The sequence below is a fragment of the Macrotis lagotis genome, chromosome 1 (assembly GCF_037893015.1).
Source record: "Macrotis lagotis isolate mMagLag1 chromosome 1, bilby.v1.9.chrom.fasta, whole genome shotgun sequence".
Lineage (NCBI taxonomy): Eukaryota > Metazoa > Chordata > Mammalia > Peramelemorphia > Peramelidae > Macrotis > Macrotis lagotis.
The window spans coordinates 915846641-915868146 of NC_133658.1; the positions used below are offsets into that span (position 1 = coordinate 915846641).

The 21506-nt window shown below is 57.7% G+C and overlaps 2 protein-coding genes and 1 long non-coding RNA gene across 5 annotated transcripts; 1 reads left to right on the forward strand and 2 right to left on the reverse strand.

The window, feature by feature from the left end:
• Positions 1 to 275: 275 nt before the first annotated feature.
• Positions 276 to 16738, forward strand: PPFIA3 (PTPRF interacting protein alpha 3). 2 transcript variants are annotated; one of them, XM_074219764.1, is made up of 28 exons: positions 1869 to 2232; positions 3205 to 3306; positions 3441 to 3605; positions 3903 to 3977; positions 4062 to 4139; positions 4547 to 4762; positions 5434 to 5580; positions 5772 to 5906; positions 5994 to 6077; positions 6268 to 6399; positions 8036 to 8098; positions 8366 to 8445; positions 8871 to 9018; positions 9243 to 9466; positions 9603 to 9849; positions 10742 to 10884; positions 11745 to 11875; positions 12005 to 12101; positions 12308 to 12389; positions 12860 to 13060; positions 13759 to 13821; positions 13961 to 13987; positions 14675 to 14850; positions 15028 to 15125; positions 15302 to 15477; positions 15606 to 15674; positions 15772 to 15943; positions 16431 to 16738. In XM_074219764.1, the coding sequence occupies exons 1-28, from the start codon at positions 1981 to 1983 to the stop codon at positions 16490 to 16492; spliced, it is 3645 nt and encodes a 1214-aa protein (XP_074075865.1). In that variant the 5' UTR covers positions 1869 to 1980; the 3' UTR covers positions 16493 to 16738. The 2 variants fall into 2 exon arrangements, with proteins under 2 accessions (XP_074075864.1, XP_074075865.1); XM_074219763.1 differs by lacking the exon at positions 13961 to 13987 and having other exon boundaries at positions 276 to 2232.
• LOC141509898 (uncharacterized) lies at positions 11199 to 15454 on the reverse strand. Its single transcript, XR_012474730.1, has 2 exons — positions 13277 to 15454; positions 11199 to 13177 (listed from the first exon to the last, which is right to left on the reverse strand). It is a non-coding gene; the product is annotated as an uncharacterized LOC141509898 (long non-coding RNA).
• An 832-nt stretch (positions 16739 to 17570) lies between the features above and the next one.
• HRC (histidine rich calcium binding protein) lies at positions 17571 to 21234 on the reverse strand. 2 transcript variants are annotated; one of them, XM_074219766.1, is made up of 6 exons: positions 19044 to 21234; positions 18848 to 18915; positions 18585 to 18653; positions 18445 to 18499; positions 17804 to 17840; positions 17571 to 17722 (listed from the first exon to the last, which is right to left on the reverse strand). In XM_074219766.1, the coding sequence occupies exons 1-6, from the start codon at positions 20176 to 20178 to the stop codon at positions 17686 to 17688; spliced, it is 1401 nt and encodes a 466-aa protein (XP_074075867.1). In that variant the 5' UTR covers positions 20179 to 21234; the 3' UTR covers positions 17571 to 17685. The 2 variants fall into 2 exon arrangements, with proteins under 2 accessions (XP_074075867.1, XP_074075866.1); XM_074219765.1 differs by having other exon boundaries at positions 18990 to 21234.
• Between the last annotated feature and the right edge of the window lie 272 nt (positions 21235 to 21506).

Consider the following 21506-nt stretch of genomic DNA (forward strand, 5'->3'; position numbering starts at 1 on the left):
ATCCCGCGGGGACCCGGCCGGGCCGCCCTTCTCGCTCTGACATCCTCCGGGGATCCGAGCACCCCGGCCTCCCCAACAGCCCGCGGGGACCCGGGCGGACACCCTTCCCTACCCCAGCGTCCCTTAGGGACCCGGGCGGCAGGCTTTGCCTGGGACCTCGCATGGACCCAGACATCATTTGGGCTCCCCGGGATCCGTCAGGGACCCAGACATCCGGGCCGCAGCCCGTACCTCTTCAGCGGGCCAGTGGTCCCTTCCCCCCCAGCCCCCACCGAATTGCTCCCCCCACTTCCATCTTTCCCTTCTCCCAGACCCATGCGTCCTGGCTCCCCCCGGGCCGCACCCGCCTCATTCATCTCCGCCCATCTTTGGCCAGCGGCCCCATTCTAGAACCCGGACTCAGGCCCTTAGGCGGGATCATCTGGCTGGTCCTGGGCTCTGGCCTCAGGCCCAGTCTTGGAGCTGTCCATGGTGAAGCCGGTTTGCCTAGACATTCCCGTCCCCCTTTTCCTTCTAGCTCTGGGTCATCCAGGACCTAGAGGGCTGGACCGCAGCCACCTGTCCCCCCTGCCCCGAGACCTCAAAGCCTCCATCCCTTGTCTCCTTAGGGACATAGGAGTCCCTTCCTGCAGCCCCTTTGCCCTCTCCGGGAACTAGGTGTGCTCTCGGGTCTGGCAGGTTACCGAGGCCCAGCCCCAGGTGTCCAGGTCTGAGGAATCACCTCTCTGGACTATGGCCTCCCTCAAGCCACCATCTCTCCTTCACTCAAGGCCTTGCAGGGATGTTTGTGTGTGCTGGGGGAGGGGGCAGAGCCTCAGGGCTGAGCCATATATGCCCGTGTTCTGAATGTGTTCCACCCACTTTCTGTGTTCTAGACTCATCCTAGCCATATGCTCTGCTTTATATATGATCCAGCTGTGTGCCACATTCTGGATTTGGCTCAGTCAAATATCCCCCTTTAGCCAGGTCCCAGTCCTGTGTCATGTTCTAGACTGATCTATGTCCTGTATTCTAGATATGCCCTAGCTTGTAACATTCTAGGTGCTGGGTCCCTTACCAGATCCCAAGCTGTCTCAGGTTTCCAGTCGGACTCTATGGGCTTGAGGTTCAACAAAGCTCTCTCAGGTTGGGCCTCCTAAATATCATCCATGTCCCTGGACTTGAAATAGTCCCCAGTATTTACTCAGGTCTGTGCTCTGCTTACACCCCTGGAAGGGAATGTATAGAGGCTCTATTCTTTGGTGGTTTTTAGGAGAAAGATGAGAAGAAGTGGATGACAGAATCTAGCTATCTGGGATCCAGCTGCCTATCACTTGAGGGGGGGGGGATATAGGCATTCCTTCCTTTCACCCCTCTCTGGAACCTCAATATCCAGAACTCTAGTATCCTCAGGGAGCCAAGTGCCTTAGGGATCCAAACTGCAGGTGGGGCAGAACTGGCCCCTGGGACTCCCCAAACCAGTTGAACTGCTGGAGGAAAAAACAGGGTGAAAGTATTGGCCTCCTCCACCCTGCTGCCCTCCAACCAGACCCGTCTGACCTGATGCCACCACAGGGTGGATAGACAGGCTCTCCTCATTCCCAAGGCCACACCCACTACTCCCTAAAGTTCCGCCTCTTGCTTCATTCCCACTGGGTCCCTGAGGGAGCTGGCTACCTGGGAGAGTGAACCTGAGAGCAGTGGACCAGGATTCTTCCCCTGGGATTTTAATCAGAGACACTTTCTCCCTGTGTGCCTTCGGGACAGTCCCTTCAACTCTCTCTGAGGCCCCTTCCAACTCTAGGTCTGTCATCTGATGATCCAATGATTTGGTTATATTAAATTATAATTGATAGTAATTAATCCACTGTCTTGGCCTCTGTCCTCTAGTGCCCCCTGAGGCTTCCTCTATCTCATTTCAAGCCTCCTCCTCTGTTTTCCTTCCAGCTTCTCCCTCCTTCCTCCTTAGTGCCCCCAGTTGGTGGGCCTGGCACTGTCACCATGATGTGCGAGGTGATGCCAACCATCAGCGAGGATGCCCGACGGGGCTCAGCCTTGGGCCCAGAGGAGGCAGGAGGGGCAGCAGGTGGTGAACTGGAGCGTCTCATGGTTACCATGCTCACAGAGCGTGAACGCCTCCTGGAGACCCTTCGTGAGGCCCAGGACGGATTGGCCACTGCCCAGTTGCGCCTTCGTGAATTGGGCCATGAGAAGGATTCATTGCAACGACAGCTCAGCATAGCATTGCCCCAGGTATGGGACCCTCGTGGGATGGGGCAAGGAGGACAGGGCTCCTTGTAATCATGGCTAACTTTGGACAGGTTGAGGGGAGAGGACACCCTCAGGAAGCAGGGATTTCAGTAAATGCTAACCAGTTAAGCCTTGAAGAATGGTGCAGATTCTTCTTAGCAATGGGGTAATTGAGAAGCCTTAGAGAATAGTGGAATATGTTGGTTTTGAAGTCTAAGAACCCTAATCTGACTCCCAAATATACTCACTGCCTGGGAAACCTTGGCCAAATGACTTTCTCTCTCCAGGCAGGGGTTCTCTCATCTTTAAAATGAGGTGGTTTAACTAGATTATTTCTAAGTCTCCTCCCTTGGCTCTCAATCCTACGATCCATTCTAATCAGAAGATAAGACCATAATTATTTTAAATGACATTTGAGAAGTACCTGGACTCGATGGAGAAAGAGTTGGCCTCACTAAGGAAGACCTGAGTTCAAGGCTTACCTCTGTCATTCACTTGGCTGTGAGACTGGATCTAGGTAGCCCTCCAAGTCCAAAGATTCAGAGAAGTTGCTGAGCCACATTACTAGAGGACTTTTTCTCATCAATTCTCTATTTGAAGAAAATCACAGGTCCAGGCCTCATTCCCTTGTCTAGCAACCAGAATGGAGAGGACATGTACCACCCTTTACCTCATTATAAGATTAGGGGCTCAGTCAGGATAAAAGTGGTGGGTTACTGTGACCCCACTGGATCTGCAGGGGGCAGACATTCCCATCCAAGGATGAGACCAGAACTAAAATGGAACTAGAAATGAGGGGAATAAAAAAGATGTCTCGAATTGTAGCCAACTGGGCTTTGGGTTGAGTCTGCTCTCGGATGGGGCTCAGGGGAGGGGGGGCAAGCTCAGGCTGGGAGCTCAGGGGGTGTGCAAGTGGGTCTGATGGGGCTGCAACAGACCACAGGGATTGAATATGGTGACTTTGGCTCTGGGCAGGAGTTTGCTGCCCTCACCAAGGAGCTGAACCTGTGTCGGGAGCAGCTACTGGAGAGAGAAGAGGAGATTGCTGAACTGAAGGCTGAGAGGAACAACACCCGGGTAGGGCCCCAGGGGCAGGCACGGGGATTGCCGGGCCGGTACTGCCGAACGGGGCTGAGGAGAGCTGGGGGGCCTCCTGGCTCCTCTTTGGTGGGGTGCCCCAGCCCTGATCCCTGACCCTACCACCTCCTCAGCTGCTGCTGGAGCACCTAGAATGCTTGGTGTCCCGACACGAGCGCTCCCTTCGCATGACGGTGGTAAAGCGCCAGGCCCAGTCCCCAGCTGGGGTCTCCTCGGAAGTCGAGGTGCTCAAGGCCCTCAAGTCTCTGTTCGAGCATCACAAGGCCCTGGATGAGAAGGTGGGCCGGACCCTGGGAGAACCAGGGGAGGAGCAAAGGGAGCTCTGCCCCGGGGGCGGGGCCCACCAGGAGGTTAGGGCTAAGGTGGCTCCGCTCAGAGGAGGGGCCTGCGGAGGGCATAGCTAAGGATGGCTGGAGCCCGGCCTCAGAGCTTGGGAGCAAGGACCCAGGGCGGGGTTAAGGAGCTGGGGACGGGAGAGCGGTGCTCCAGGGTCTGGGCAGGATGGAGGGCCAAGGAGGGCCAAGGAGGGCCAAGGAGGGCCGGGGCCTGACTTCTGGGTCTCCTCCCCCAATCAGGTGCGGGAGCGGCTCCGACTAGCCCTGGAGCGGGTGGCCGTGCTGGAAGAAGAGCTGGAGCTGAGTGGCCAGGAGGTGGGGGCGGGGTTGGGGAGGGGGGTGAGGAGGAAGCAGAAAAGAGGAGGGGGTCATCGGCTGAGCCTTGGCCCTCTCCTCCAGTCCCTTAATCTGAGGGAGCAACTGTCCAGGGGCCGGCGTTCCGGACTGGACGAAGCAGGGAAGGAATCAGACGGGCAGGTGAGATCTCCTTGGCATCCAGGTCATGTAAGAGGCGCCCCACCCCTCTTCTCTACTAGTCTCAACCCCCCACCCCACCGTGAGTCTTCCCATGTTCTACTGAACTAAAGCTCCAGGTTCGCTGTCCCAACTTTATCTCCATGTCATCTCCTTCTCGGCCTCTCCATGCTTCTGTCACCTGCATCTCTCTCTTTGACCACTCTGGCGTCTTCTGGGAGTTTCTGTCTTGCTGATCTCTGTTACTCTGTTTCTGTCCGTCTCTGTCTCTGTCTCTGTCTCTCTCTTACACACACACACACACACACACACACACACACACACACACACACACACACACACAATCCTTCCCTGCGATCTTTTCTTGTCTCTCTCATTCTCTCCTGGGGTTTGGTCTTCCTTGGGCACAGTCTCTGGTGAATGGGCTCGTGGGGGAGCCCAACCGACGTGTGGTGGAGCTAGAAGAGGCCCTGGAGCGACAACGGGCCGAGACTGGGCAGCTTCGGGAACGCCTGGCTGCCCTCTGCCGCCAGATGGGACAGTTGGAGGAAGAGCTGGGGGCAGCCCATCGGGAGCTGGGCAAAGCTGAGGAGACTGGCCTCAAGTTTCAGCGAGACCTCAAGGAGGTGAGTGAGACTGGGATGGCCCTGGGGCTCTGTCCACCCTCCCTCCTTCACTCCTTTCCAAGCCAGCAGCCAGCCCTGAGCTCAGCCCAAGCGTGTGGCTTAGATTCTCCCTGATCCTGATAGAAATCACAAGTCCCTACTCTTTTTGGCTTGGAGCTTCTCAACTCTTGGGTTTAGTCACTCTTGGCTCCCTCTAGAGGCAGAATGGGGTGTTACATTTTCCTTGACAGTCTAGAAAAGGAAGTCAGTTTTCTAGAGCACCTTTTCCCTTAGAATAGTACTATAACCACCAGGGGAAGTTAGGTAGTGCTGGGTCATGAAGACCTCAGTTCAAATCCTGCCTCAGACACTTACTACCTGTGAGATCAAGTTACTTAATCCTGTCTGTCTCAGTTTCCTTAACTGTGAAATAGCACCAACCTCCCAGGATTTTCATGATGATGAAATGAGATAAAGTTTTTAAAGTGTTTAACTTGGAGCATAGAAGATGCTTAAAAATATATGGTACTTTCTTTTTTGCTTTTTGACCTGGGATTACATTTCCCACTGCCCTGATTCAGGGCCCTTTGGCTCCAGGAACTGCTGGGAGTTATGGTTCCCTGCATCACCAAAGGAGCCCCCATGAGAAGGCCTGAGACTCCATAATCCCAAATCACCTCTGTTCCCCACAGGCATTGGCACAAAGAGAGGACATGGAAGAAAGGATCACAACACTGGAGAAGCGTTATCTGAGCGCACAGCGGGAAGCCACTTCACTTCATGATGCCAATGACAAGTTGGAGAATGAGCTAGCCAGCAAGGAGTCTCTGTATCGCCAGGTGGAGCCTAGAGGCGGGACCTAGGCAGGGGATGGGGTTTCCCCTGTAGGGATGCTGGGGCAGGGCTCAGACCTACTGATGGCCAGCCAGGAGTTCCTCTCCAACCAAATCAGGCCAGGGATGAGGCCTGGGTTTGTAGGCCAGTTTGGATCCAGTGGGCCCCCTCCAACTTCCTGCCCCCTGCTCCACAGAGCGAGGAGAAGGGTCGCCAGCTGGCGGAGTGGCTGGAGGATGCGAAGCAGAAGCTAGCCCAGACGTTGCAGAAGGCGGAAACACTGCCTGAGATTGAGGCCCAACTGGCTCAGCGAGTAGCAGCCCTCAGCAAGGTGGGGTAGGGGCTCTGGGGCTCTGGAGCGGGGCAAAGGGCCTGGCCTAGGGAGGCTGTGGCAGGTCACTCAACTTCCTCCCTGCAGGCAGAGGAGCGCCATGGGAACTTTGAGGAGCGCCTAAGACAGCTGGAGGCTCAATTGGAGGAGAAGAACCAGGAGCTGCAGCGGGTGGGTGTTGTAGGCACAAGGCAAGACTGGAAGGAGAGGCCCACCAGTGGGCCTCGTGGAGGAGACTAGTGAGAGAGGAAGAAGAGGAGGGAGGAGGAGAAGGGGAAGGAGTCAGAGGAGGCAGTAGAGACAAGTGGAGGCAGTTTACTTGCAGCTTACCCAGGTCTTATGGGCCCCTCCCCTTCTCCAGGCTCGGCAGCGGGAGAAGATGAATGATGAGCACAACAAACGCCTTTCAGACACAGTAGACAAACTGCTGAGCGAGTCCAATGAAAGGCTGCAGCTTCACCTCAAGGAGCGCATGGGGGCCCTTGAGGAAAAGGTGTGTCCTTTGCTCCCCTCATGCTTGTCCCATGAAGCTCTCAACAAAACCAGCACCTGGATCCATCAACAAAAATATTTATAAAGCACCATAAGACAGGGGAACCTCTGCCCTCAGGAGCTTATAATCTAGTCAGGGGAGATAGATACATGCCGATATATATGCAAATATATATATATACATATATATATGTATATATATATATATATATGATATTCTGGGAAGGAGGCAGATTGACTGAGGAGGAATCAGGAAAGATCTTTTGTTGAAGGTTTTGTGTGAGTATTTTGAGTTAAAAGATGGATTTTAAAAGGCAAGTGAGGAAGGAGAGCCTTCCAGGTGTGAGGAACAGCCAATGCAAAGGCCTGGAGGTGGGATATGGAATGTTATGTGTAAAGAAAGGTCAGTTGTGTAGGTGTGTGAAGAGAAAGAAGGTACAATAGGTCCCATATTTTTTATGTTTTTGCAAGGCAAATGTGGCTAAGTGGCTTACCCAAGGCCACACATCTGGGTAATTATTAAGCGTCTGAGACTAGATTTGAACCCAGGTCCTCCTGACTCCAGGGCAGGTGCTTTATCCACTGCGCCACCTAACTGCCCCAAGTCCCATATGTTTTCAGGAGATTTAAATGCTAAATTTTTTTCCCTTGCTCTTAGAAACATTAGAGAGTTTACTGAATAATATGGTCAGACATCATACTGAGGAAAGGTCTGTGAAGGATGAATTGGAAGTGAGAGAGAGAGAGAGAGAAAGAGAGAGAGAGAATGATGGAGACAGAGTCACTGACATACACTCAGAGAGAGAAAAAGTAACAGAAAGTGACAGCAATAGTCAAGGTGAGATGTAATCAGAAGGGATCTGAGCTAGAGGTACTCATGAGAAATTGAGGAGATAGGATTGTAAAGTCCGGGAAGATAATCGAGGTTGCATCTAGGTGTGACTGGAAGGGCATGCTCTCTAGATGATCATGGGCAGTTTGTGGCAAGTTGGCCTCCTTCCCACTCATTTCTAGTCTCCCATAGGAGAGAATAGGAGGATTCAAAAAGTGTGTGCCTCAGAAAACTTTTCCCCTGGGTCAGCTAGATGGCACAGTGGATAGAGCACTGGCCCTGGCATTAGGAGGACCTGAGTTCAAATCCTACCTCAGATGCTTAATAATTACCTAGCTGTGTGATCTTGGGGAAGTCATTTAACCCCATTGCCTTGCAAAAACCAAAAAAAGGGGGAAAAAGGAAATTTTCTTCCTCCTATTCCAGGGCTCCTCCTCCCAGCCTTTCTCCAGTCCCTGACCCCATGGGAGGTATGGGGACTGGCCATCTTGTCCTCTCTTAAACAGGTGCTGTTCCATTCCTCCCCTGGGCTGGGAATACTCAAGGCCCTTGGAGCCCCCCAGCCCCAGGGAACCAGAAAGTGGGGGCTGCCTGACTTTCCCAATCTTTTCCCTGGGGTCCCCAGCTGATACTCGGATAGGGTTCCAGATCCCGGGCTAGGGCGTCCCTTCCAGAGAGGTAGGCAAAAGAAGTGGCCCACAACTATCCACATGCATTGCCAGCTGAAACACCGAGAACATCGGAGGCCTCAGGGCCACACTTAGAGCTCTGCTTAGAACCCCACGTTTTAACCTTCTCTCCCCAGAACACTCTAAGCGAGGAGATTGCCAGTATGAAGAAGCTTCAAGATGAGCTGCTGCTCAACAAGGTGGGAACAGGGGGGGGGATCTGGAGGGCGGGGCCTGGGGAGGGATGAGGGAGAGGCGGAGCCAAGATGGAAAGAGTGGGAGGGGGCTCCAGGGAAAGTGGGAGGAGCCTTAGGGGAGTATGGAGGAAGGGGAACCCAGGACCCATGGAAGACGGAAGGGGTTCCGGCCGCTCTTGAAAGGCCCGTGGGTTGAGAAGGGAGGGAAATGAAGAGGGGGTGCAGAGTTGGGTTGAACCCCGCCTTGGTTCCCCCTCCTCCACCCCCCAGGAGCAGCTCCTGGCTGAGATGGAGCGGATGCAGATGGAAATCGACCAGCTTCGTGGGCGTCCACCTTCCTCCTACTCCAGGTGAGTCCTGGGGACCCCACCGAGATGTTGAGGCTGAGATACTTGGGACTCCAAAGGACAGGACTGGGGGCATGGGGTTGGGCTTTAGGAAGGGGGCCCCTCGAGGCACAACTGAAGGACTGTTCCCACTTCCAAAAGACTGTTCTTGTTTCTTCTCCCTCACTTCCTTTCCTGGCCTCAGTTTCCTCATCATCCATCCTCAGGGTAGCCAGATGTTGGGTCTTGAGAACCTAGCGGCCACTAGGGCTCCTTGGAGGCAGTACCTGTGTCCTGGGAACCTCGAGACCCATGGGGATAGGCGAGGCAGTGGGGGCACTGACAGCAGATCCTAGGCCCCGCTAGGCCAGGCCCTTACCCTCTGCTGGTTTCAGCTGTTGGGCCGAGGGTCTTCCTTGTTTCCTATGTCTCTCCCTTATTGGCCCCAGATCCCTCCCGGGCAGCGCTCTGGAGCTGCGCTACTCCCAGGCCCCGACGCTGCCCTCGGGTGCCCACCTTGACCCATACGGCGGCCCCGGAGGCCGGGTCGGCAAGAGAGGGGGCCGCTGGCCCGGGACCAAGGACGAGCCAGCCAAGGTCTGAGTCCCGGGGGGAAGACTTGGAGGAGGACCCCCACCCCCCTTGCCATCAATCAATGGGAGGGCCTGCAGGGAAGATACCTCTGTCTTTGATTCCCCCCACCCCCAACAAGTCCAGCTTCTTTGCCTGGACCAGATGGGGAGCCTAGGCTGGTGGGGGCAGGTCTTCGGGTGATGAAGTAAGGGTGGGTCCGAGATGATGGACAGCTTCTTTTCCCTCAGGCTCAGGAATGGGCGGAGCGAGTGACTGGCCGGGAACCTTCTGGCTCCGGGACTGGCCCAGGTTCTGGCACAGGAGCCTTCGAGGCCGACTTGGAGGGCTCCGATGAGGACGAGCCTGAGGGTCTGTTTGGACCCGAGCTGCTGTCGCCTAGCGGGCAGGCCGATGTACAGACCCTGGCTATCATGTTGCAGGAGCAGCTTGAGGCAATCAATAAGGAAATCAAGTGCGAGTCTGGGGTACAGGGAGGGGGGCTGAGTGTTACCTCTTCCACAGCCCCACCCCTCCTTTGTAGGGAACTGCCTCTGAGAAATCTGAAGGATGGAACCCTGATCCTGGGCCCCGGGATTCCTCTCTTCCAGGCTTATCCAGGAGGAGAAGGAGACAACAGAGCAGCGGGCAGAGGAGCTGGAGAGCCGGGTGTCTGGCTCCGGCCTAGACTCCTTGGGGCGCTACCGGGCCAGCTGCTCCCTTCCGCCCTCCCTGACTACGTCCACCTTGGCCAGCCCTTCACCCCCCAGCTCTGGTCACTCCACACCCCGCCCTGCCCCACCCAGCCCTGCCCGGGAAGCCCCAGCCAACAGCACTAGCAACGCTGCAGATAAGCCTGTGAGTCCCTGGACCCCTTGGCCCCCAGAAAGGGTCACTCACATAGTGTGGCCTCTCTCAAAACTGGATGATCCCGAAGCTCCCAAACCCACAATTAGGGTCCTGGAGTCCCAGACACCCACTGGAGTCAGAGAAGGGGCCCCCTCCTCACACCACACAGCAAGGATGGCCATTTCCCTAAACAGGATGCTCTTTTGGAGTTTCAAACACTCCCCAAGGGGACCCTGGGTTAGGGTTAGAAAATGGGCTTCTGGCCAGTGAGGAAACAAAGATCCCCTTCAGAAAGAAGTGATCCCTAGTGAGTCAGAAGTATCTCAAGTCTCAGATGGGAAAAGTCACCAACCCCAGGTTCCCATAGCAAAATCTGACTTCCATCATTAAGCCTGCAAGGATGGAAAAAGGCAAGTCCCACAAAATAGAGAGCCCTAGTGAGCCATACATGGCTGACTTGCAATCAGGAAAAAATAATATAGAAAAGGAATACCACTTGCCTGAGTTCCCATTTACTTGAGTGTGGTGTTCTTAAGGAATTTCAGAAGAGAGACTGCCTAGCTTGGTGATTGGGGGGCGGTCATTTGTTTGTGGTCATGATGTTAGGGCTGGATTCCACCACAAACTAGGGGCTGGGGTGGGGTGAATCTATCTCTCCAATGGGGACTTTGCAAGCCCCAGACGCCTTTAGGTCCCAGAGAAGAATAACCACTCTGGGTGAGCAGGGATCCTTATCAGACAGAGCCTTGAGGTCCCAACTCCCTCATATGGGGTCCCTTTGAGACATTATTGGACTTAGGGGAGACCAGACAAAGCCAGGGGCCACTCAATGAGGTCAGTTCAGGCATCTTGGTGGTCAGGGGCTCCTTCCTTGAGACTGGGGATTCCTTTCTGTTTACAGAATCATGTGCCCAGGGAGGATGGTGTGGTCCCTGGGGACACACCACCCCCCACACCAAGATCTGCTCGCCTTGAAAGGATGACCCAGGCTCTAGCTCTGCAGGCTGGGGGCTCCCTGGAGGATGGAAGCCCTGCACGGCCCAGGTCAGCTATCTGGAGGGGGGGGGGGCTTGTTTCATTCCTCCCCATTCCCATGTCATATAACAGTGAAGGGAAAACCCACTATTCAGATCCAGGTATCCTGGCTCCCATGCCAGAATTCTGAAGCTCAGAACAGGGTGAGTCCTGAGTGATTTCAGGACAAATTTCTAATTTTTTATAGGAGGAAATAGGCCCAGAAAAGGACAAAAATTAAATCATACAATAAACCAAAAGTAGGCAGAACTAGCAGTAGCAAACAGGGACCATGCTCCCTCCAGAATAACCCTGGAATCTTATTGAAGCTATTCAGTCATTGATTCATTCAACAGCTTTTATAATACATCTTTTGTGAATAGAGGTGTGTGTGTGTGTGTGTGTGTGTGTGTGTGTGCTACTGGTATCTGCTTACTCAAGAGTCTTGGGGTGCAAAATACATTTAGATTATAAACCCAGTTAATGCTTCAGTCAGAGATCATAGGATCAGAGGTTTATCAGTCAAAGATTTGGAGGACCCTCCCCCACAATTCCTTATTTTACAAGAAAGAAAACTGGTCCAGGAAGGGCAGGAACTTGGTGGCTACTCAATGTGGTCATGACAGAGCTGGGATTTCAGCTTCTTAAGTCTATGATAGAAAGTAAGACTTGTAAGAACCTTTGAAATCTGGTCCAAATCTTCATTTTACAGCAATGCAAACTGAGACCCAGAGAAGGACAAAGACTTACCTAAAATTATATATATATATATATATATCTGAAATTAATGGTAGGGGAGAAACTGGAACCCTTGCTCTGCAGATGCTTCCTATTTGGATTGTGTTCTGGGCTACACTCATCACACCTCTTTTCTCTCCTCCCTCCCACAGTGAGGGTGCCCCAGACCCCCTTCATAAGGCCCCTAAGAAGAAGAGCATCAAGTCCTCCATTGGTCGCCTCTTTGGCAAGAAGGAGAAGGGTCGCCTGGGAGGACCTCCAGGCCGAGATGGACCCTCCTTGGGTAGGTCCAGGAATCTTCTCTTCTTGGGGAGGGTATAGTGGGGAGAAGAGAGCAGTTTCTTGGAGAAGGGAGTACAAGCTCCAGTTTCATCCTCCATTCTTCTTGACCCCTCTTTTCTCTGCCTCACAGCTGGAACTCCCTCAGATGAGATGTCCCCTGCTGACCCTCTAGGACTATCAAAGCTCACAGGGCCTCCTGGAGATAAGGACCGGAGGAACAAGAGGAAGTGAGCAGGACTTGGATGGGGATGAGTGGGGAGAATGATGTAATTTAGATCCTCACTTTGATCTGATGGGGTTTGGGGTGGGAACCTGGTGGTTCTGAGGAGACTGGGAGCCTCAGGCTGTCTCACTGACAGAATAAGGACCAAGGACAGTTCTCTTGTGCTGCAGGGGCAATGGAAGGTGAGTTTCTCTGTCCTTGAATCCCCAGGCATGAACTCTTGGAGGAAGCCTGTCGACAGGGCCTGCCCTTTGCTGCCTGGGATGGACCAACAGTCGTCTCCTGGTTGGAGGTATTAGCTCTACCATTGCCATCATGTTATTCAGCAATTGTTCTGAATCTGTATGTGTGTGCATGTTAATACCAATCAGAGAAGAGATGGTCCCTGTTCTCAAGAACCTTATATTCTAGTGGCATCCCTGAAGGAGAGGGAGGAGGAAAGGGCTCCATAACCAGTGACTGAATGTCTCTACCTCTTCCCCCAACCTCTGTCTCTCTCTCTCCTTGTCTTTGCCTCTCCTCTTTCACTTTTGACTGTTTCTCCTCTTTCTTGTCCTTTCCATCTCTGTATCTCCTTACCTACTCCCTGCCTTATGTGTGTTTTTATCTCTATTGTCCTCTGCCCTTGTGTCCTCCTCTCACATGTTGCTGGACCCCCGTCTTTTGGTCTCTTGCTCCTGATTTTGTGCCTCTCCCCACCCCCTTTCTATTCTCCGTTTCTTGTCTCTCTTGGATCTTTCTCTGTCTCTCTATTGGGGGTAGCTGTGGGTAGGTATGCCAGCTTGGTATGTGGCTGCCTGCCGGGCCAATGTGAAGAGTGGGGCCATCATGGCCAATCTTTCTGATACGGAAATCCAACGGGAGATTGGCATCAGCAACCCCCTGCACCGCCTCAAGCTTCGACTAGCCATCCAGGAGATGGTGTCCCTCACCTCACCCTCGGCACCAGCCTCCTCCAGGACGGTGAGCCAGCCTTCCTGCCTAAGGGCACCCTTGGGGACCCTGGTGTCAGGGTCAGCTTCTTCCAAGAGAAGAGCTAGTCTTCTCAGTCTCAGTTCTCAGCGCTGCTCCCTCTCAGGACTAGACATACGGAGACTTAGATAAGAAGGGGTGAGAGACAGAGACACACATACAGAGATAGACGGGAGAGGCGCATTCAGGGATCCTTGGGCTAGTCACCTGTTCCCTCCCGGTGAAGAAAGGAATGGCGCAATCCTTCACCTTCATAGAATAAAACACGTTTTGTAACTCTATCAGCTGATCCTCAGAGGTGGGACTGTTATCCCCATTGCGCAGCTGAGGACCCCGAGGCAGCAGAGGTCAAGTAAGCGGATTTGAGCTTAGGACTCGGCAGCTCCTGGCCCCGCACTCTCTGCCCGACTCAGATCTGGGCTCCGCAGCTTTTATCTCCCCGAGTCGGTGCCTCAGTTCCTTTCCCTGTAGCAGGGGGTCTAGGTCTCAGAATTCATGGTCCTCCTGAGGGGACCTGCAGGCAGAAGCAGGGACGGAGAGCACAGAGCCAGAGGGCCAGACAGGGGCCGGGAGAAAAGGGGGGCGCCCCCTGGGTCCCCCTGGGCTGGAATCCCCCGAGTGCTGCAGGGCCCCCGGGCCAGGGTCCAGGGCGGGCAGGGGCCGTGCTCTCACGGCCCCCCGCCCCGCAGTGCACCGGCAACGTCTGGATGACCCACGAGGAGATGGAGTCGCTGACCGCCGCCACGAAGCCGGTGAGTCCGCGGGGAGACGGGGGGCGGGGCCAGGGGGAGGGGGCGGAGCCTGGTCTCCATCCCGCTCCCTCCTGCGCCGTAACCCGCCCCTCCCCTTCTTTCGCCCCTCCCCTCGCGCTCCCCCCGGCGGCCGCGCCAGGAGCCCAAGGAGATCAGCTGGGAGCAGGTGATCCTGTCTGCGCCTGCGCGCGGACTGCATGGCTCCTCCACCTCCTCCCCGCCCCTGCCCCTGCCTGAGCCGTTCCATTACCATCGCGGGCTGGGGGGGGAGGAAGGAAAGGAGATGCTCGGACTGAACCATTTGTCATCAGACTCTGTGCGCCTGCGCTGCCTGTAATCCTGCGCCGCGGAACGTCCCATCATCTCCAAGGGAGGGGGGAGGCTCACTCCGGGTCGAACCATCCTATAAGCGCGGGTTGCATGGTGCCTGAGCTCTGGAATGCTCCATTATCTTCGCGGGTGGAGGGGGACGAGCTCCGGGAGGAACCATTGTCAGGATCCTCCCAGGGGAAGAAAAGTCCATAGTTTTCATTCAGGGGCGGGGGGGGGCAACTGGAGTGGATTAATTCATTTTTTCGATAGTGAGCCTTCGTTCTATCGAGACTGAGACTCAACTTACTCTTTTTTTTTCTGGGGTGGAGGTTTTGGAGGTGGTGAGGTAAGAGGTGAAGGGAGGTTTTAGGCCCATCCCATTTTAGTGATGGGGGAGTCAGCGGCCTGTTCCATTAGCGCTGAGGAGACAGCTCCGAGAGGGGGTTGACCTTCGGAAGGCCCACCGTAGGAGGGGGGAGATGGTGGGCACCTCCACATCCCAGCCCGCTTCCTGAGCTTGTCCACTCCCCACTGGCCCCAGATCCTGGCCTACGGCGACATGAACCACGAGTGGGTGGGGAACGACTGGCTGCCCAGCCTGGGGCTGCCCCAGTACCGAAGCTACTTCATGGAGTCCCTGGTAGATGCGCGCATGCTCGACCACCTCAACAAGAAAGAGCTTCGGGGCCAGCTCAAGATGGTAGACAGCTTCCACAGGTGGGGCCGGCCTGGGCGTGCTTCTGGGGGGCGGTGGGGAGTGGGCCGTCGCTAGAGAGCACCCGGGATGCTGCGCCCATCCGGGGAACGCTGGCCAATGGGGAGGTCGTCTGAGCAGACCCCGCCCTGGGGGAGTGCCTTGGCTCCTCCCCCTTCTACCTGCGCCCCCCTCCCCAGGGTGAGTCTGCACTATGGCATTATGTGTCTGAAGAGGCTCAACTATGACCGGAAAGACCTGGAGCGAAGGCGAGAGGAGAGTCAGAGCCACGTGAGAGGTGCGGCTGGGTTGGGGTGATGGCCAAGGCTTTGGGCCCCTCGCCCCTTGGTGAGAGGTCGGGGGCGGGGCTGGGGTTGCATTCAAGGCTCAGCCCCCCACCAGGGATCAATGTCTAGCCCCCCAGTCTTGTGGGAGGGTTCGGCGCCGACTTCAAGGTCCCTCTGTCGCCCTCAGATGTGATGGTGTGGTCCAATGAGCGGGTGATGGGCTGGGTGTCGGGCCTGGGACTGAAGGAGTTTGCGGGGAACCTGTCGGAGAGCGGGGTGCACGGGGCGCTGCTGGCCCTGGACGAGACCTTCGACTGCTCGGACCTGGCCCTGCTGCTGCAGATCCCGACCCAGAACGCGCAGGTGGGCGGCTGCCAGTGGGAGGGAAGTGGGGGGCAGTTCACGGGGGGGGGGGCGGAGGTCAGGCCCAGGCGGCTTGCGTGGCCACCACGCGGGCTGGCCGCTCCTGCTCAGCCTCGACGCCCCCCTAGGCCCGGCAGCTACTGGAGAAGGAGTTCGGCAACCTCATTTCCATGGGCACCGACCGGAGGCTGGACGAGGTAAGACCCGGGCTTGGCTCCGGAGGGGCGGCCGGGGAGGAGGGCTGTCCGGCCGGGCTGCAGCCAGCTCCGGGCCTCTGGCCTTCGTCCCCCGCAGGACAGCGCCAAATCCTTCAGCCGATCCCCGTCCTGGAGGAAGATGTTCCGGGAAAAGGACTTGCGTGGGGTCAGCCCGGACTCGGCCGAAATGCTGCCCCCCAACTTCCGCTCGGCGGCCGCGGGTGCCCTGGGCTCCCCGGGCCTCCCCCTGCGCAAGCTGCAGCCCGACGGTGCGTTCTCTACGACCGGGGCGGGGGGCAAACCGGGAAAACCGGGATTAGTGAAGGGAAATGGCCCTTGGATGGTATATTGGGGGGGCTGGGGCGTCCGTCATTCTTGAGAAACCCCGGGGAGGGGGCCCCTGGTCCATTCCTGGAGTCTCATATCTGAAAACAGGAATTCCTTTGGGAAAAGGAGGCGACATTGCGGGGTGGGGGGGGGCGAGGCAGGAAAGAGAGGAGTCGGGGACGGGTAAGGGTCTTGGGGTGCCGGGTACCCAGCTGGGGTGGCTCCATCCCTGCTGAGCTGGGTCCCTGGGCAAGTCGATACTTGGGGGCATCCAGCCACTGCGATGGGGGGCAGCGCCCCGCTCTGCTGCAAGCCCTTCTCCAGGGGCATCCTCCACTGCCAGTGCTTCAAGATTGGCGGGTTGGGAAGGGGCGGGGCGGAGAGGGCATGGGTCCAACCAACTGACCCGGTCCCTCGCCTCCATCCCAGGCCCTCCTTCTGGAAGCCCTCGGGCGGACGGCGGGGTCTCTGTTCGGACATACTCCTGTTAGTGCTCAGCCAGGTGAGGGTGCCTGCAGGGGTCCCGGAGCCACGGCTTTCCGAGCTTGCCGACCCGCCCTCCCCCCTCCTCCGGTTCAGGTGGGCGCGCCCAGGAGCAGCCTCCGGCGGGGGAGCTAAAGGTCCGCCCTGCTCCCCCCTGCAGGAGCGTGGACTCGCCCTCGGAAGGGAGCCGATGCGGAGAGACTCGCAGGGCTCTCTCTGGACTGAACCATTTTTGTACAGACCGGGAGGAAGAGTCTCGGCCTCGGGCCCATCCGCGGGAACTGGACTTCGGGAAGGGAGGGGGCAGTTTGGGATCTTCCTCCTCCCTTTTGCTACTTTGTAATTTATTTGTTTCCGAGTGAGGGGGGCGGAGGCGCAACCCCGCCTCCTCAGGGGCCGCATGCTGGGGGCGGGGCCTGGCCCGACGCCGCTCCTTCCTTTCTCCTCTCCTCCCTCCCTCCTCCCTCCTCCCGCCTCGGGGCCCCAGTCCCCCCGGGCGCGCCCCCGCGGGGGACTCGCTGCTACAGGCCCTGCCCCCTCCTCTCTTCCCGCCTCTCCTTCCTCGGGGAGGAGCGGGGAAACGAGGAAGCCTCGTTTTCTCCGGGACGCCCCAGGGTCCCGATTATCCAGGCCGGCATCTTTGGGGGCGGGGTTTGGGGGCCCCCTTTCCCCGTCCACGTGTCTCGCGTTCCCTGGATGATCTCCCCTCTTCCTCCTACCCCGTCCTTGCGGGGAGGGGGCTGAAGGGTGAGAAAGAACCCAGGTGCCCCCTTCCTGCCCCGTCCCCGGTCTTCCCCGCGGGCTCCGTTTTTTTGTTTGTTTGTTTTTGTTTTTGTTTCGTTTTCTTTAGTTCTGTTTTTTTTGCATGGGAGAATCCGCGGGGGCGGGGGAGGGAGTGGGCCCCCTCCCTCCTCCTGCCCCCCCCCCCACCTCAGATGTCAGTGATCTTGGTGAAAGAAAACTGTTTCAAAAGACCCGCCTCCGCTCCTTTATTTCCTAGGGACCCCTGAGTCGCCTCTTCCCCCCCCCCCAAGGATCCAGGCATCCCTTCCCTGGGTCGGGGGGACCCCAGAGGGTCCTCCCAGCCCAGAATCCCAGAAACCCCAGAAATCTCTTGCACGCTCCTGCCAGGATCGGGTTTATTCAAAATAAATAAGCGGGCGGAGCCGGGAGCGGGGGCTGCTACTTGTCCAGGAGGGCATCAGGGCTCTGGGGTTTCCACCATCTCGGTCAAGGCCCTGTTGGGAAGGAGCAGAGGGAGGTAAGGGCTGGTCCCTGCCCACCCCCACCCCCCCAGTCCCCGCCAGAGTCGCACTTACTGAAACAGGTTGGATGAGAAATGGTCCACGTAGCCTCCTGAGGGCAACAGGCGGCGTCGCGGTCAGCATCTGGACACTTATGGCCCGGACCCGGGCAGGCTCCTCCCACCCCTGGCCCCGCCCCCGGGAACCGCCAAAGGGAAGCCCAGAGCTTCTGGCCCCGCCTCCAGGGCAGCCCCACCCGCAGGAAAGGGCCTCTCAGAACCGCCAGGTGGCTCTTGGTCCCGCCCCCGGGAAGCTGCTCCCAGCGAGTCCCCGCCTCCGCTTGCAGGGAAGCCCCACCCCTCCGGAGGCTCCTCCCAGAGGCCTTCCGGCCCCGCCCCTAGACTAGTCCCGCCCCCTGGAAGCTGCTCCCAGCGAGTCCCCGCCTCCGCTTGCAGGGAAGCCCCACCCCTCAGGAGGCTCCTCCCAGAGGCCTTCCGGCCCCGCCCCTAGACTAGTCCCGCCCCCGGGAGGCTCCTCCCTAGAAGTCAAAGGTCTTTTAGCCCCGCCTTCAGGGCAAGCCTGGCCCCGGTTGGCCCCTGGCCCCGCCTCCAGGGATGCCCCAACTCAGGAGGCTCCTCCCTAGGAGTCCAGAGGCTTCCTGGCCCCGCCCCCGTGCCCACCGCCAGTGAGGCTCCACCCCCAGTGCCCTTGCTCACCAGGGGCACAGACGGTCTCGCAGAGCAGAGGGCAAAGATAGCAGAACTGGCAGTGCTGGTGGGGACAGAGACAGACAGGGCTGTGAGGAGCCAGCTCCGCCGAGTGCCCCTGGGGGGGTCAGGGCGGGCTGGGGTCTGACCTTGCAGTGATCGCAGTGCTCGCCCATGTTTTCCTCGTCGCAGCGGCAGGACTCGCACTCGGTGCATCTCTGGGGAGAGGAAGAGAGTGTGGGATAGAGGTGGTCCGGAGAGTCAGAAGCAGAGCCCCGGGAGGCCCACAAACAGGGCTTTCCAGAAGGCTCCAGGAGGGGGTCTGGAGCCCAGCAAGGAGGACCCCCGCCCCCCTCCCCAACACACACACACACACACACACACACACACACACACACACACCCACTGGCACCTTGCAGAAGCTGCAGTAGTGGCACAGGGACCCTGGCTGGTACTCCTCGTCCTCACCCTGCTCCTGGCCTGTGGAGGGATGGCACAAGGATGTGTCTGATCTGCCCCCCCCACCTCCCCCCACTGGTCACCCAATCACTCACCCTGGCCTCTGGCCTCGTCCTCCTCCTCCTCCTCCTCCTCCTCCTCCTCCTCACTCTTATCTTCTAGGCTCTCCTCTCCAGGGGCCCTGCTGGCCACTTCCTCGGCTCTGTCTTTGGCCACTGGAACACCCGCCTCAGCTTCCTCTTCTTGGTCCTCCTGGGGGACCTCAGTTTCCAAGGCCTTCTGGACAGTGGCAACTTCCTCCTCCTCCTCCTCCTCCTCCTCCTCCTCCTGGCTTCTCTTGTGGCCTTCCTCATCCTCCTCCTCCTCCTCCTCTGCCTCCTCCTGAGCTCTGATCCTCAGATTCCCCCATGGGCCTTCCTCCTCCATAGAGGTGTCGGGGCCTTCCTCCTCCTCCTCCTCCTCCTCTTTCTCCCAGGGGCTTGGAGCCTTCTGGTCTCGTCTGTGGCGGTCCCCTTCCTCAGCAGAATCTTCCTCCTCCTCCTCCTCCTCCTCCCCGTGACTCCGGGGCCCCCTCCAGGGATGAACTTCAACTGAAATGGCTTCACTTTCCTCGGCCTCTTCTTCCTGGCCTGGGGGCCTTCCCCAGTGCCTGTGCTCCACTGAAGAGTCTTCCTCTTCTTCCTTCCCTTGCTCTTCCTCCTCCTGGCCTGGCGGTTTGGCAGAGACTAGGCCACGGTGTCCTTCTTCTATGGAATCCTCCCTGTGGCTTCCCCAGTGCCCACGCTCTGCTCCTGTGTCTTCCTCCTCATGTCTCCGGTCCTCAAAGTCCTTGTGAATATGCTCTGCGGAAGCCCCCCTCTCCCCCTCTAGGACTTGGGCCTTGTGGCCCCCCCAGGAGTCCTGCTCCTCCGAAGCGCTCTCATTGTCCTGCCCCTCATCCTTGTCCTCATGGCCTTGGGTCCTCCGCTCATCAGAGACATCTTCCTCCTCTTCTCCCCACCAGTGCCCTTGTTCCACAGACACGTCCTCGTCCTCAGAGTGGCTCCGCTCGGCCTCCTTGGGATGGGCCCCCCAGAGCCCGGCCTCAGCTGAGTAGTCTTCTTCTTCCTCGCTGTGGTCCCCCAGACTGTGGCCCGGAGCGGCCACGTAATGGGGCGGACTCCCCTCCTCGGGGCCTCCTGGGGAGCTCAGGGCCTGGGCTGTGGAGAGGCCCCTGGGTGCCCCGGAGGTGGATAGCAGGAGGAGGAAGAGGGTGAAGCGCAGACCTGGCCAGAGGTGACCCATGAAGGCAGTTGGACTCCCACTCTCTGCCTCTGCCTCTGCCTCTGCCTCTGTTGCTTTCTTGACGCTCTCTGGCCGGTTTCCCGACCCTCAGCTGACTTCCCTTGACCCTCTGGGGCTAGCAGTTCCTCTATCTCTAGCTTTCCAACAGTCATTAAGCGTTGCTTTCTGCCTCTGCCTTTCTCTGGGTCTCTGTCTCTTCCAGGTCCTGATGTCCTCTGAGCTCAGCCTCAGTGGGCTAATCTCAGCCCCCTCCCTCTCATTGGGCTAATTTTACCTCCAAGGCGGTGTCTATTCTGGGACTGGCCCCAGGCCCTGTCCTCCCCTCTTCTCCCTGCAGAGTCCCCACTAGAGCCTCAGGCTGGGCCAACATCCAGGGCTTTGGGGGGAGGGGGTCTCTGCCACTCAGACTGGTGGCACAGTCAGACCCAGACTACTCCTGGCTAGGAGTGGGGTGGGGGCTGAGGCCAGCTCAGTCAGCCTCTGGCCCCCTCGTCCTCTCCAGCTGAGAGCCCTCAATGGCCCTAGGTTAAAAATACCCTCAGCCTAAGGACATGGGCAGGTGAGCAGGGTCTGGTTACAAGGACTCAGCTGTTCCCTTCCCGGGCTTGGGACAGGGGCCGCAGCCTCACTGTCTCTCTCTTTGTATTTTCTGAGTTACTGAGAACAGGAGTCAGAAAGCTGAGACAGTGCCTAGCTGGGTGACCCTGGGCAAGTCACCGAACCTCTTCCTGCTTCAGTTTCTCCAACTGTAAAATGGGCTTGTTGCAAATAAGATAATATGGGTAAAGCACAGGGACTGGAAAATACAGGCACTTTGTAAATACTTGTTCCCTTCCCCTACTTTCTGTCTCCCTCTGACCCCTGCTCTGGTTGAGCTTTGCACCCTGAGTTATTCAGAGGCTTCCCGACTGGAGGGGCTTCCTAGCCAGAGGTGGGGCTTGCTGGCTGCTGCCCAGCCTTCCTTCCAGGAGCATCCCTGTCTCCACTTCTGTCTCCCTGTCTTCACCTGTCTCCCAGTCTCCATTTCTGTTTCCGTCTCCACCTCTATGTCCTTTTGTCTCCACCCCTGACTCCACCCCTGTGTCCTCCCCAATCTCCACCTCTATCTCCCTCTGACCCCACCCCTGTGTCACCCCCAAGTCCAGCTCTGTCTGTCTCTCTGTCTCCACCTGTCTTTACACCCATCTCCCTCTGTCTCCACCTGCCTTCCACCCCTGCCTCCCTGGAGCGGTCCTGGGCTTCTCTCGGCCCTCCCCGGAGCCAGAGCGCTCTCTGGGGATCTCGGGCTGGGCCTCGGGCTGGGTCTCGGGCTGGGGCTGGGTCTCGGG